The 15,113-nt window shown below is 46.8% G+C and overlaps 1 protein-coding gene across 11 annotated transcripts in view; it reads right to left on the reverse strand.

The window, feature by feature from the left end:
* Window positions 1–15,113, reverse strand: part of Cux1 (cut like homeobox 1) — a 394,563-nt gene that overhangs the window by 13,174 nt on the left and 366,276 nt on the right. For 7 of the 11 annotated variants that reach the window (XM_023714405.1, XM_023714402.1, XM_023714406.1 and 4 more), the window contains one exon: window positions 6,920–11,454. The exons of the other annotated variants lie outside the window; for them this stretch is intronic. In XM_023714405.1, the coding sequence (XP_023570173.1) occupies window positions 10,755–11,454 (700 nt within the window). In that variant the 3' untranslated portion in view covers window positions 6,920–10,754. Of the gene's footprint in view, window positions 1–6,919; window positions 11,455–15,113 lie in introns of those variants that run through there. 11 annotated transcript variants of the gene reach the window in all.

Below are 15,113 nucleotides of genomic sequence, written 5' to 3' on the forward strand. Positions count from 1 at the left end.
GTGTGTCCCTCAGCTCTCCCCTCAGCCTTGTGTGTCCCTCAGCTCTCCCCTCAGCCCTAAGTGTGTCCCTCAGCTCTCCCCTCAGCCCTAAGAGTTTATTTTTCCTTTGCACAGTACTGGGGATTAAACCCAGGGCCTCATGCACGCTGGGCAAGTGTTTGGACAGTGAGCCACACTGCATTGCTGGCTTGAAATTATTAGTTCATTAGAGATGGAGACTACAATGTCAGGAAGCCAGACTCATCCATTATTATAGGAGAGATGCCCTGAGTGTCAACTGAGACCTGTCCAAGGGTGTCCAAGGGTCTCTTGTAAGAGACCACTGGGATTCCAAAGCGGGACCACAGGGATTACATCAGTGCCTCCCTGTATGAGGAATGGTCTTTAAACCTCATTCTCTGTGGCACCCAACACAGCCTCTGAGAGAGCAGCTCTGCTATGACTTGTCTGACTTTTTTTTGTACTAGGGACTGAACCCAGGGCCTTCACATTGAGCTTCATTCCCAGACCTTTTCAATTAAAAAAAAAAGATGACAGGATCTCACTATGTTGCTGAGTTGTCCAGGTTGGACTTGAACTTGTGATCCCAGAGGGCTGGGATTGTGCCACCATGATTGGTGTGTACAATTTTACTTGCAGGATACAAGGCCCTTCCTGTTGACATTCTAAAGAGTCTGAGCTACACAGAAAAGGTGGGAAAATTCAGCAACATCTGTCCAAGACCAGTGCAGGCTGTATCTCTGTTACAGCAAAGTGCTCCACACTGGGTAGTCAGATTGGAATCAATGGCCAGTAGGCTGGGTCCCCACCAATGTCCCAATGGTTTCCAGAGCCTTTCAAGCTCTCAGGGTGACTCAGCAAGCTTCCAGGTCTCTGTCACCTTAGGGGAACAAGTGGCAAGTGGAAATGGGGACCAGCAGGCTAAGATGCTAGGACCATGAAGGAGCCCTAGCTCCAGGTGGCCATGGGAGGTCCTGGAGAGCATGAGACAGGATCCTTGCAGACAGCTTCTGGGCTGCACTGTGCTGCAGTCACAGAGAAACCTGCTTATCTGCAACGGGGTCTCCTCAGAGCACCAAAGCTTACAATTTGCGAGTTGCAGGCTCCACAGCTGTGGTAAGGTGGAAAGACCCAGGCCTTGAATTTGAACAACTGGCCTGGAGTAGGGCGCCCTCCAGTGGCAGGCACAGGGGGAACTCTATTCCCATTCTCTGCAGGCTCTGGGTTCGGGTTAGTTTCTTCTACTGGAGGGGCTGGCATTAGGAGGCAGCACTAGCAATAGCAACATCCCACAACTGTCTGTCTTGAGCTGTGAGTCCCCCTGGAGGGAGGACTGAATTAGTTTCATTTGGAGAGAACTCACAATTACGTATCACACAAGGGAGCTTCATATTCTAAAATCTCCAAATTAACACACAACCAAGTAACCACCCAAAATAGTTGCACATCATGTGGGTGGTAATTTTCTCACCCAGTACATCACAAGAACCATCCCAAGTCACACACGTGTGCAACAACCTCACAACCAACTCGGCAGAGCTTTGGCACCCCCTCCCCCAGCACCAGCCAGAAAGAGGGCCTGTCTCAGAAGCCCCATCCCAGAAAACCACAGCCATCATCCCTTCTTCCTCTTCCCACTCCCTTGCCAGCACTAATTGGCACCCTTGGCTTGACTTTGTTCACATTGGCAGCCAGGGACAAAACAAGACACTCCTACTGCAGGTGCAGCTGGGCCGCTCCCATCATCCCAGCACTGTAGTCAGCACGGTGGGCCACCATTCCTAGTCCTCACAACACACCAAAGGACAGGTAACAGCGTTTACATTTACAGACAAGGAAGCAGATGTCAACAAGGGGCCGTGTACAAGTTCAAGGGCACATGAATGGTCAGGGTGACAACAGCAAGCAGGAAGGCAAGCTCTTAGGAAGTGCTTCGAGGACAGAGACCTGAGGAGGGCAGGCTAGCCAGCACCTACACCAAGTTCCTGCCAACACCTGCCCAGAAGTCACGCGCCAGACGACAAACTGGAAAGTGTGTGTGGGGACAGCCCTTCTCAAGGTGTCCTTGGAACCCAAATGAAAGTGTTTGCTGCTTTTCCTCAGGCCAGAGCACTTTAAATAAAAACAACCCACACATTGTTGTGTTTGTATAAAAGATATTTACTTCAATGATCACACCTAGGGTGCTAGTGAATAATAATAATACATGGTGTGAGTTTCAGTGATATTGCTTCTCCATATCATATAGGGACCGTTGTACAGTGCTGAGAACAAACATCGTATGGCTAACCGAAGACAGAAGGGACGACGCTGAGGGCCGACGGGTGTCTCCCCCACCCCCACGCCAGCCAGATCAACTTTGACTCAATGTGGAAAACAAGGAGCAAGAACTAAAATGTTATCAAGATGAGTCACAGCGACAGAGGCTTCTTGAAGCTATTTGTACAAAAATGACGCCTTTTTTTCCTCTCTTTTTTGGTCAATTGGTTCTTTATGAGGATTAAGGGGGAAAAATCTGTGATTGTATTAACAAACAAGCTCTAGAAAACACCTAAGACTTAGTGCGTTACAGAAAATATAAAATACTGCTAAAATGTAAGACACCACAAAGCACTGGGAGCTGAGCTTATGAAGGGCTGTCTGCAGAGGACACCGCTCGGTGATGCGAGTCTTGTGCTGTGTTAGTAGTCTGGACAGGAGCGTGGCGCTACCCGCTCTCACCGCAAGTAGTTATTGCACAAATGCAAAGAGCTAGGTCTCTTACTCCATGGAAAGGGACATGAGGGAAACCATCTTGTCTTGTCTTCTTTCCCACTTTTTTTTTTTTTTTTAAATAAAAAGCTATTCTCAAATGCTTTAAGAATTTTGAATGAATTCTCATGTCTCCAAAATGCACAGCATTTTCTGAATGGTCTTGGAAGGAGGGGACATGAGATACCTATTACAAGGCAGAAAATGGGGGTGCAGAGGGAGGGAAAGAGAAATGCATAGACTAATTACAAAAAAAATGCAAACCTTTTGGGGAGATGGGACAATCACCTTGTTGGAGGGCTTCTTTTCCAGAGACAGGAACAAAAATCCAGAGTTCCCCCCACCAAAGATTTCAGACAAGAGGACAAGTTATAGCAGAGAGGAAATGCTCTGCCATGGGGTCTGGCATAGGAGACCCCCTTGGGGCAAAGGCAGCAGTCCAGCTTGCCTTGGGGTGGGCAGGGTCCCCAAGGAGGTGGAACCTCTCTCCCATGCCTGGGGAACAAGCAACTGAGTGTCTTGATGACTGTGCTTCTAACCACAGTTAAGTTCTTTCCCCACATCCAGGCTTCCTCTGTTTCCTTGAACTGGAGAGAAAGGGGCTCCTCCCCACGATTTTCCAGGCTGAGCCCTCCAGCCCCTGATGGTGCTAAGAAACACCAGTTACTTCACAGGATGCTTTTGACCAAATGTGTGTGCCAGGCCAAGAACAACAGAAACCAACTAAAATATAGCAACCCATGTGGGCATTGGAAGAAAGGCTCTCCTGCTCAGAGGTGACGATCTCAGTCAGGCCACTGTACCTTCTCTGACCAGGGCTCGCCGAACCTTCATGAACCCAGAAGTCTTAACAGAGGCTCTAGGAGGCTTTGGGGAACTGAACTTGGCTTTCCTGTTTCCTTTGCAGTTCCTCGCGAGCGATCTGCCCCTTGGCACTTCCTGAACGTGGTAGCTTTTTGTTCACCAACTCATTTAAACAGTTAAGACCACCAGTTTTGAGTGGCTACTCAGGAGACAGGTGTCTGACTCTGCTGGAGAACCCCTCCTCCTTCTGTCCCTCCCCCCTCATGCCCCCCCATGCTCTTAGCTTCTGGGGTAGTGGTGGGGAGCAGAGGACAGTAACCACTGCAGTGATAGCAAAAAGCATTCATAATGACAAAAATACAAAACAACACACTCCTGATAAGTACTTAAATGATTAACCTAATAATAAATAGGAGAGGATAGACATAAATCTTTTTCTTTTTTAAGGAAACATCCTTTTATAATCATCCTCACGCACGCTATCGGGTCAGTAGCAATCAGTCCGTCTCAACAAGACAAGGTTAAGTGCTGGAAGGGATAGCTGTGGTCTCAGACACTTGGAAGGCTCCCAGCTGCTAAATCACAGACACCCTCCCCCTGCTGCACCCAGGCCAGCAGATCCAGCCGGAACCCACAGACCCTGCATGCTCAGCTCCGCAGGGGCAGCTGGGTCACTGCAGGGGCTGGCAGCCCTGTTTCCCCTTCAGTTCATGAACACATGGACTACAGTGAACACAACTCAGCCGCAACCTGAATCATCCTGGTCTAAAGCTTACTTTGAGTTCATTTGGTGTGCAATGCACTATCTTTCAAAACTGAACATTGTTTCTATTGCACAGCTTTTACACATAGTCATCTATTTAAGTGCTTTCTGTTTAAAGCAAACTACAAAAAAAGGGGGGATTATAAAACAAAAAATAGCCCCTTGCCACCTTAATGCGTCTTGCTGCGTGGTGTACTGTTTTGCTAATGGAAGTCCCAATGCTTCCGTACACTGTGCTTCTGATTATTTTCCAAAGGGAAAGAGCTGTGACATTGGGAATTAAGGCACCTTTCCTTTCTGATCACAGAAAGCTTGATACATAGCATATAGCATATTTTGTGTTAGAAATTAAAGCCCAAACACTACAGAAATTACAGTAATGCAGACTACTCCTTAACACAAGGAAATGAAAATGATCAATTAAACTTAAAGGCATTTAAAAAGTTGAGTAACAAGGAAGAGGAAGTGCACATTTATGCATAGCCTAATGTCCTTCTCTCACTAGCTTCTCTTCAGGATTCTTCGCCTACAATGCTGAACTTTTTAAAGTTAGCATTTTGGAGGAGATCAGGCGCTTTGGAAATGTCTTGTTAAAGCTAAATGTCACTTCATCCAAAAATGAAAATTCGAGATGCCACTGATGGCACGGACATGGAATCTTTGGAGGGGTGGTGGCTGAGAAAGGGCAGTGGGTGCAGTGCGGTAAGGGGGGCAGGTCTCAGGAGTCAAGTAGTTGGGAGGAAAGTTTTCCTTTTACTTCCCTGATTGGCATGCAGGCTGCCAGGGCTTTTGGGCCCAGGAGTCATGGTGGTTTGCTGCTCCCTCTTCTTCTTACATCTTGATTGGTGCCCTGGGTCTTGGCCCTTAGCTTTCAGCCCATCTAAAAGGATTTACAGGCTGGATCTTTTTGGAATTTTACTTGGAAAGCAGTTTTCGCTTTTCTTTTAGTTTTCATCTATAAAAAAGGCAAAACTGATGGGAATGAAAATGACATTGTTAAACTGGACCACTCTCTTAGTATGCAAGTGTGCTGGCCAAAGTGCCCCACAGGCCCCTGGGAGGAGAAGCTGAGTCATGTTAGAACTCCAGGCCACTACCCAGCCAGCTAGGGCAGGAGCCTTGCCTTGGTGGTCACTAGGCTTTTTCAGTGTCCAGGACCCAGTGAAACCACAGTAGGAGCGCCACAGCATTTCAAAGTGGGAGCTTCTCCTGGAAGGTACCTAGACACATGAGGATGACACACAGCCTCAGCATAGTCCCATTTTCCCATTGTAACACTCTGGCCACTATGGTGGATAGACCTACCTCAAAATAGCCCTAAGAACTGGTTGTCTTTGACACTGAATAGAAACTAAAGAATTCTTTAGGGAAGAAAAGAAGACCTGGCAGGCAGTGTGGAGAAGGCCCTATGTCCTTTCCTATCCTAAGACATCTGATATTTGTAAGAAGTTCAGAGGCCAAGGTCATGATCCCAGTGCCAGAGGCAAGAGACACAGGGAACTACAGAACTGCTGGGGAAGCAAGACCATGTGGCTGTCCTGGGGGGTGTGTGGCCAACAGGATGGCTGAGATGGATCTCAACAGCTGTGCAGAAATGTGCAGAACACAAAAGGCAGACCAAAAACAAGGCCCTCTGAGGCCTGAGATCACCCGTGCTATGAAGGAAACAGCTGCAGGAATCTCAGGAACAGGTGAGTGCCAAGAAAAGCCATGTGTTTTGCAGGGTCCAGCTGTCTGGTTGTCATGCTCACAAAGGACGCAAAACTGCCCACCGGACTGAGATGTTTATGTCTGCCATACTTCAAGTTCTTTCACATCCTAGCCCACTTGGCCTTGAGAGGTGACATCAAGAGGAGACCACAAGTGAGGTAGAAGGGACAAATGAGGAGTGTGAATATGATGGGGGATATCCAAGGTCAGGGGCATCCCAGCAGTGAGAATATTTCCAACCTAAGTTACTACAGTTAAGAGCCCAGCAAGCTCATATGCACCCTTGGCCTCTATGTTACTTCTTCCCCTGCACAGCTGGCTTGCAGAAGGCTAGCCTTGGAATGACTAAGAGCAGATGCTTGTTTCTATAGGCACCTGTCACACTACATTTAAGGCAAAGGCTCAAGCTGTAGTCGATGACCAACTCCATTTCACTTTGCGCTAATCCCAGGACATACGCAGATACCCTGACTCCTCTACTGTTTTCCAGGTAATTTGTTTTTTTAAAAGCAGAGGAATGGAAGCCATTGCATAGACTGTTCAGAGCTCACTGATCACCCTGGCATGAAAAGATGTGAGTTCCAGACATCCAGTCTAGCTACAGCTGGGAAGGCACCTTCCCCAGGCTGAGCTTGCTGATGACTGTAGTTCCCATGAGAAGGCAGGCCTATGATATGGTCCAGAGGTTCTCCTCCACGTCACATACAACCTACTTCCTGCTTGGTTTGCTCATGAGCAGCACCATAATCTTGGCCCTAGCCAGGAGGCAGATAGTATAAGTGTAGGCCATTTGGATCTGCACAGGGCTGGGGGTTAGGGAGTGTCTCTTCTAGTCATTATAAGAGCATAGAATACTAATCCCTAAATTTGTAGTTTGCCTGTACTACATCATTTTTTTTTTTAAATTACATGGGAAGAAATAGAGAGGCCAACAGGAAGGAAGTCAGGCAGGGCGCTATTTGTGCTTCAGAGGCACCAGAAGCAGTCCTGGGGAGGCTGAGAGCTGCCATCTTTTGTCTTGATTGCTTTCCCAGAGCAGCATGCTTGGCAGTAGCTCTGTGACTCATGATCTTGGCATTTCTTGGAGAATTTTTCTAAGTCTGAATCTTTCTGGGAGCAGAAGCCACCTCATGTCACAATGTTCTTCAGGCAGGCTGCCTAGAAGAATCAAGTTCATTTAAGTGGCTATACAACCCTTTTTAAAGAAGGTGAGTCTGGTGGACCAAAATCAGACATCCTGACTGATCCAGAAGTTCCAGAGAGGAGGTAACCTGGGAGCTGGGCTGGACTAAAAGTGAGAACACAGGGTTTAGAACAGAACCCACACATCTCAGATGCCACAAGGGGACTTGGGCAGGAAGCAAGGGTCAAGAGGCCACACCCAAACACCCAACCACTGATGAGGCTGGACCCCCACTCAGCCAGCTAAGTAATGGTAGAAACTTCTAGTTATGAATTTTGCCTCCAATTAACAAAAAGAAGCCATTTAAAATGGTATAATGAAACTTGTAATTATTAGTGTTTTATATGGAACTTTTTCCCCGTGGGGAGAGGTACAAATCAGCTTTAAGCTGACAGAGAATAAAGAGGAAGAGGAGGAAGAGAAGGAGGAGGAAGAGGATGAGGATTGGCTGCCCATGGAGCTGCTGTGTGGATGGCCAGCCAATGGAAGGTAGCCACTCAGAGGGGGTGCTGTTCAAGGCACTTGAATATTGCTTATCAAGATGAAAGATGAACCCTTAGACTCAAACTGAGGGGCCCGATGAGGAGGGGGCTGCTCCCCCTCCACAGTTTGTGTTATTTAGTGGCAGATCTTAGAAGTACTACAGACAGTGCTAGCTTAACACAAAAGATAAGGTTGGGATCTCAATAAAAATAAATAATAAAAAACATAAAACAGATCCATTTGCAAGCAAAATCTAACCCACTGATTGTATTGAGCACCCAGATGTAAGTCTGGCAGAAAAGACAGAATGAGGCTGGAAATCAACAATAAACCAGTTCAAAAGTAAAGGAATACAAAACAAAGAATGAATTGCTTGGAAGAGCCAAAGTGGCTGTGGCAGACTGTTACCACTTGGCCACAAGGACAGACAAATCTAGACTTTCCAATTTCCTCAGATTTAACACCTTGGTAAGTAACAGTCATGCCTTTGAAACTAAAATATTTGTCTAACAGTTAACTCCCTGCTTCTCATTCTAATGAAAATTAGGTTTTCAGAGGTTCATCATACGTGATGACAAAGTTCCCCTGAATTTTTTTGTGGACACGAAGCCACAGTGCCATCAGTGGCTCTGCCCCTCACTGTCCTAAGGGTCCCTGGCATCAACTCGCTCTTCTTAGGGCACCTGCAGCCAGCTGGATTTTAATCCGCTTCCCCTTAAAGCGCCTCCATCGTGGATTCTCTTCTCACTGAACCAAGATGTCAAGTTCAGAAATGATGCAACTGTCCAAAGACAAACAAAGGGCCTGCCTCCCAGCCTCCTAGAGCCTTCTGAGAACTTCTTATTCATGAAAAGGCATTGTCTTTAGTGTAGTGACTCATAAGTTTGTGAAAACTTGAACTAAGTGCTGCAGTTGCAGGTTAAAAAGACTGTAAATGAAATACATAATTTCTAAAACATCATGCAAGAAATGTGGTTTCACATCTTACAGTCAAAGTCCTACAAGTTAAGTAATAACAAGCACACTGAGGTGTAATAGCGGGAGCATACCTTTAAAATTAGAACTCCCTCCCACCCCCCAAATCAAAAAGTAATATTAATTAAACTTAAGAAATAATGAATGCACCATTAAAATGTCATCCAAAGATGTTGACCTAAGACAAAGGTTTCAATGATACACAATACGGTCAAAAAGTCTTCAATCAGTAATATACAGTATGACAACTACATCTTGTAAATTATACCCAATACTGCCGGCAGTCTATCCCTCTAAAGAATATTTGCCCCTTTCATCCCTTCCTAACAATCAGATAATAAAATACAGCACCTATAAATAAGCAAAAAAAAATATATATACCGAAATCATCTATTGTTAGTTTAAAGATATGGCAATAAAGGAGTCTAAATTAGCAAACTTGTAGAAGCCATAACTGATAAAACAGCTTATTGAAAAAGGTGGCAGTAATGCACTCTATGTGTGCACAGGTACTTAAGAAAATACACAGACGTATAAAATTGCACACACGCACGCGCACACACACTCTCATCCACCTCTATTCTCACGCATATACACATAGACAACAGGAGGAATCAGAGACAAGTTAGATTTCTAATTGGTACTTAAACTGCCTTAAACTGTGCATAAAAGAACTTCCCAAGAGGTGAAATGAATGAAGGGACAATGGTCTAGTCTAGAACTAAAGAGCGGTCAATGTTTTGGTGAGTTTGGGCCATCTCTTCTATAGGGTGGGAGCAGGGCCCAGACTGCAACATCCTCTCTTCTGTAGGGAAGGAAGCTAGCTTCCCACGAGTTCGACAGGGTCATCAGTGCTTGTGGTGGGAAGAAGGGGAAGAGGGAGTGCGTGTGTGCACCAGCCCTGCCCAGGCCCAGGGAGCATCTTCCTGGGGGGGCTCAGTCCATCAGATGCCCAGGAAGAGTGGTATGAGGTGAGGTGCCTTCTGTGCCAAGGAAAGATAGGGTGGGGCTGCTGTGTCCCAGGACTGCCTGCTGCAACCTTGTTGGCCTACTCTTTCCTGTCTTTTAATGCTTGCACATGCGTGGACACGTGAACACAGACGGAGACACCATAAATTAAACAAAATGAATGGGTACATGCTACAGTTCTAACTTGTCTCCTAAGCCTCCGAGATATGAGGTCTGATCAGCGTGCTCTGCGGTTAGAGGTTAAAAAGCAGATTATAAAATACCTAGATTCGGATCTTTTCTTTTTGTCCTGATTTGGCCTAGAATGGAGTGTATTAAACAGACCCTGGGCAACAAAAGCCTTGGGTCAGTTAAAGCTATGGATCAATGTGCACTACATGTCAGGATTCTATTCACATACAAGAAAACACTACATCAGCAACCACAAAAATCAGATAAGTTTCCTGATGTGACTTTTCTTTCTGTTAAAAAATATGGAGTAAATGCGTTTTTATTTTAATTCAAAGTTTCAAACAAGAAGATTCTTTTCTTGAAAATATTTAGGAATCCAAACTAGTGTGTTTAGAGTCGGTTTGACTGTGCAATCTCTTAGTGGCAACTGAACAGCTACAAAAACTTTTTAATTTTTTTTTTCTGAAAAATCCCCCCTCCCCCCCTTTTCCTGGTTTAAGAAGATAATAGTGTATTATCGCTCTGAAGCCATTAGATGGCAGATAAAAAGCCCCCTTTTTTATATGTGGGTTTGATTTTTTTTTTTTTTTTAAAGCCCACACGAAAGAGGAGGGCACAAGGCAAAAGCTGTAAGAGTTATTCCAGAACCTGTGGAAATCACTTAGGGCAATTGAAAAAAACAAAAAACAAAAAACAAAAAACAACAAAAACACTTCAGGGTACAAAAAAGCTGGACTACACATTTCCGTTTTCTTTCTTGAAAACACAACATAGATTGGGCTTAATGCTCCTTTGTTTTCTATATGCACCTTGGCCTATGGCGATTTTGCCCTGTGGCCCGCAGGGCTAAGTGCGCAGCGCGGGGCTCGGGCCTGGGCCCATAGGGCTGGCGGGGACAGACCGACCAGACCCGACCTGGAGCTCATGCCGGCCCAGCCCGCACCCTCAGAACTCCCATTCAATGGGCTCCTCGCGGCTGGCAGCCTTCTCCAGGCGGTGGATGATGCTGTTCAAGTTGGCAGCCTTCTTCTTGCGCACGGGGTTGTCGTGCGGGTCCCGGACACCTGTGGCCTCAGGCAGGCCAAAGAGGCTCTGCAGCGAGCGGGGCCTGCGAGAGGCTGTGGGTGCGCTCCTGCCAGTGCTCGTGCCCGTGCCTGCACTCGTGCCTGGTGAGGCAGGGCCCCTAGCGGCGGTGGCAGCGGCTGAGGTAGCTGCGTCCTCCCCGGCGGCAGCAGCGGTGGCGGCGGCAGGCACGGCGGGGTTTGGCACTGACGCTGGGTGCTCGGCTGGGCCCTCAAGGGGCAGTGGGGGCCGTGGTGGCTCGGCCTGGCTCGCCTCCTCGGCAGCGCCGGTGTCGTCTGGGCTTGGCGTCCCCGGTGGTGGCGGCGGCGGCCTCTCCTCATGCTCCACCTTGCCTGGCCCTCCCTGAGACTTGGCAGCGGCTGTGGGGCCGCCCGGCTCCTCTGCATTGTCGGTGGTGGTGGTGGGGCCTGGGCCCTCGGCTGCCTCCACGCCATCGCAACTGTCACCCTCTGAGCTCGGTGCCACGCGGCCACTCCGGGCGGATGGTGAGTCGCTGGCGGCAGCCTGGCCCTGGCTTCCGGCCTGAATTTCCTCAATGAATAGTTCCCTGCGGATCCGAGACCTGCAGGGGACAGAAGTGGGACAGGTGTAAGGCCCTCACAATGCATGGCCAGGCTCTCCCTGTGCCTGCTGCCCTTCTTTGGTTTTAGAGTTGAGGTGCTTGTCAAACCCTTCTCTCCAACAGGCACATAGCAGTAACAAAAATATGGTGAATGTGTAAACTAAAAAAAGAATGATTACAGTAAGGGATATACTGCTGTAAGTCCCTTCTCCAAATACTATCCTCTCCCCCCTTGCGTTGAACACACTAATCTATCCTCCTTGCCACTTTCTGAAGCAGTTCTGGAAGTCCTCTTTCATGTCTTTAGTTGTGCTATCATGGCTGCCTCTATATCCTAAAATGATTCAAAGTAAAAAAAATAAATAAATAAATTGATGGTTTACTTTCATGGTCATTTTGACTTTGGGAAAGGGCCAGAAGTCACACCTTGCCAGACCCAGTCAAGGAGGTGGATGAGGATGTACCATAATGCTTTTATGAGCCTGCCTTTCTGATGGACGACAGCAGCATTTACCATATTTTTTTATTACACCTCTTAGACTTATGAAGTAGCAAAAATGATGAGCTAATAAGTGTTTTTGAAGTGGGGGGGTGTTTTGAAGGAAATAAAAGCAATAATAAATTAAAAAAATTACCATATATTTGATTATTCTACATACTTAGACTATCAGATTTTTTTCATCACTGCCCCACTATAGGCCCAAGCAGACTGCAGGTAAGGTCATTTTTATTCTGTGTACCTGGCTTGGTGCTCTCAGTATAGTATATATGCTGCTGGCTGAACTAATAAACGGATCTGTGTGGTAATCATGGGGGTCCTAGGGGCCGGAGAGATGGCTCAGTAGAATCAGTGCTCGCCTGGCAAGCACAAGGGCCTGAGTTCAATCTCCGGTGTCACCGAAAAAAAAAAAAAAAATCACGGGGTCCTCATCAGTGGTGTCTGCAAGAGAACCAACTACTGGCCAGTGTCCAAAGTGGAAATCTTTGACTTCTACCTCTGAACCACGGAGGGCTTCCAGTAGGACTCCACCAAATTGTGTGTATATATATATATTTTTACAATTCCTTCCTCCAGGGAAGAAGAGTCACTGGACCAAGCAGGGAGAAGACTAGTAATATGTTCCAATACATCAAGCAGATTTTAATTCAGCTGTGTCCAGCCTACAGTGGGAAATGCGCTGTGATACTCTGCACAGACACTGCTATCTATGGCTCATGGGGAATATACTCTCCCTTTTAAGAAAGGAAGATGCCTCAGAGGCCTTGACCAGCTCACAGTACCAGGTTCAAACACCTCTCTAGGTATTGCTTTCCAAGAGCTGAGAAAACCTTTGGTAATGTGCACATGTCCTCTGGTGGAAAAGCATCTTTGGGCAAGTCAGCACCAGGCCTGGCACAAAGCCTTAGGACTTGGTGTACGTGAGAATGTTGTCTGAGGTGGGTATCATCAATAAATGGAATGCTTTTCAAAAGTCTTTTTTTTTTTTCAAGAGTCTTCTGATAGTCAGATTGTGTGCTGGCTGTGGGCAGTGTGGGGCCAGGGAAAAGACAGTTGTGGTTTGATCTAGGTCCTCAGAATTCTGGGAGTGGTTGTTAATGTTTCATAGATACTTGTTTCCTGCACAGAGTGAGCTTAGAACCTTGTTGTGAAGATTTCTGAGCTTTGTTGAGAAAGGTGGTGGTTGGGAGGGGTCCCGAGAATCCTATTCAAAGTTCCCAGGGATAACAAGGCTGTTTCCCCTCCCTGGGGTGATCTTGGGAAATGGCAGCTTCTATGATCACTCCTTGGTTATGTGCTGGGAGGGCGGTCCTGCTAAGCCTCTGGCAATAGGGATGCCTGTGAGATCCCTCTGAGTCTTGCCCCTTGGGAGGAGCAGACTCACACATGGTCTTAGCCAGGTTCAAACAGACTAGGGGCATTTTGGAGCAAGGTGAGTCTGGGGTCTGTAAACTGGCTTTGCCACTTATTATCTGTGCAACTTGGACAACTCGGACTTGATCTTTCGAACTTGAAGTTTCTTGTCTGAAAAACATGGAGGACAGTATTTTCCTTGCAGAAATGTTATCAAGATTAAATAAAATATTAAATGTATAATATTGGGTACAAAGTAGAGAAGAATAAGTCATTGTCCTTATTCCCAGCTGCTTTGGGAATAAGCGAATGCTGGCTTCTAGCACTTATGGAGGTGTAAGAGACACGGCTGGGCCCGGGGCACTGGGCCTGAGGTTCTACCCACCCTTTTCTGTAAAATACTTCACTGCTTGAGTGCTGGCTGGAGGATTAAATGAGTTGTTACAGCTATAAAAACTTGTGGCCCAAAGTCTAGCATGTAAGATGTACTCAGCAGAGAGGAGACTCATCCTTTTTAGCCTGGACTTGTCTCCATGTTCATGAGGAATACTCTCTTCCATGTAGCAAGATGAGGTTCCAGGAATGGTTCTGGTTGTTTTTAAAATCAACTAGTTTATTTTATTTGGGTGCTGGGAATCAAAGTGAGGATCTTCCATATGTTAAACATGCATTCTGCCACTGAGCTACACCTGAATGACCCTGTGTACACTTCTCATTTGCCCTCTTTTGTTGCTCATTGAGTTCATTTCTAGTTTAATTCTCCTTTCTAGTCCTGTTTGTCTCGTCCCTTGTCTTTGATAGCTTTGATCTCTGCACCTAAGGCCTATTCTCCCATTTGACGTAGCTCGCCTTTGTTGTTACAGATGGAGGGTCCACCCTTGGCTCATTTGCTCAATGTAGAGGCAGTACTGCTATTTCTCTACCCTCTCCTCTACATATTTTTTTCTAAGAGTAGAAAGTTGAATTTGCTTGTGCTAAATGCCTAAGAAATATCTTTATAATGATGGGCTGGCTTCCAGGCAGTGGGGATTACTGTAGTTGTCAGAGGTGAGCAAGACAAGGGACAGCAGGTGGGAAATACAATGGAAGATGTCCTGGCCAGGAGGAAGAATGGTCTGGGTATGATCTACACGATCAGCAGCCTATGTTCAGACCCTCAGAACTCTAGAGCTCCATGTGCTTCTGAGTGACAGTGAGAGTCACAGTACTTTCCTGAAAGTGCACAATTTGCAGCACATGTTCTAACACATCTCTGTCACTAGAGTATGACAAAAGGACTGCCCGGTGCCTGGCCAGTCGGCATTCTGGTGAACCTGGCCCCCATTTATGTTTACCCTCCTTCACTTTACTTCCTACTCTGATGTGTCCTTCAGACAGGGACTGGGACTGGGACAGGGACAGGGACTCTGACCCTGACTGCTAGCCTCCCTCTGCCTGCTCCATCTGACTGTTGATAAGGGATAAACAAGCTGGTGTGCCCAGCTCCAGTGCCCTTTTTGTCTGCTAAGGAGCCAGCCTGCACAGCGAGGCTTCTGGGGGATAGTGATGCTTTGATGAAACACTTTGCTTGGTGCCAAGTCCCTTCAAACCTTGTCCTGAGCTGCCACTGATTAACTCAGCCTTTATGGGTAGTGAGGGGGTGGCTTGGCTGCCATCTAACATTTAAAATTTTCCCATTTCTTCATAATCTGGGGGAGCTCCACCAGAACTTGCAAATGGAAAGCATCCAATCAGAGATACAGTATCCTCCGTTGGGGCCCTTAACTATCTGTGGGCTCTGTGACATTTACTAGAGGTGAGCAGTTGC

This window comes from Octodon degus, unplaced genomic scaffold (genome assembly GCF_000260255.1).
Source record: "Octodon degus isolate 3935 unplaced genomic scaffold, OctDeg1.0 scaffold00035, whole genome shotgun sequence".
Classification (NCBI taxonomy): domain Eukaryota; kingdom Metazoa; phylum Chordata; class Mammalia; order Rodentia; family Octodontidae; genus Octodon; species Octodon degus.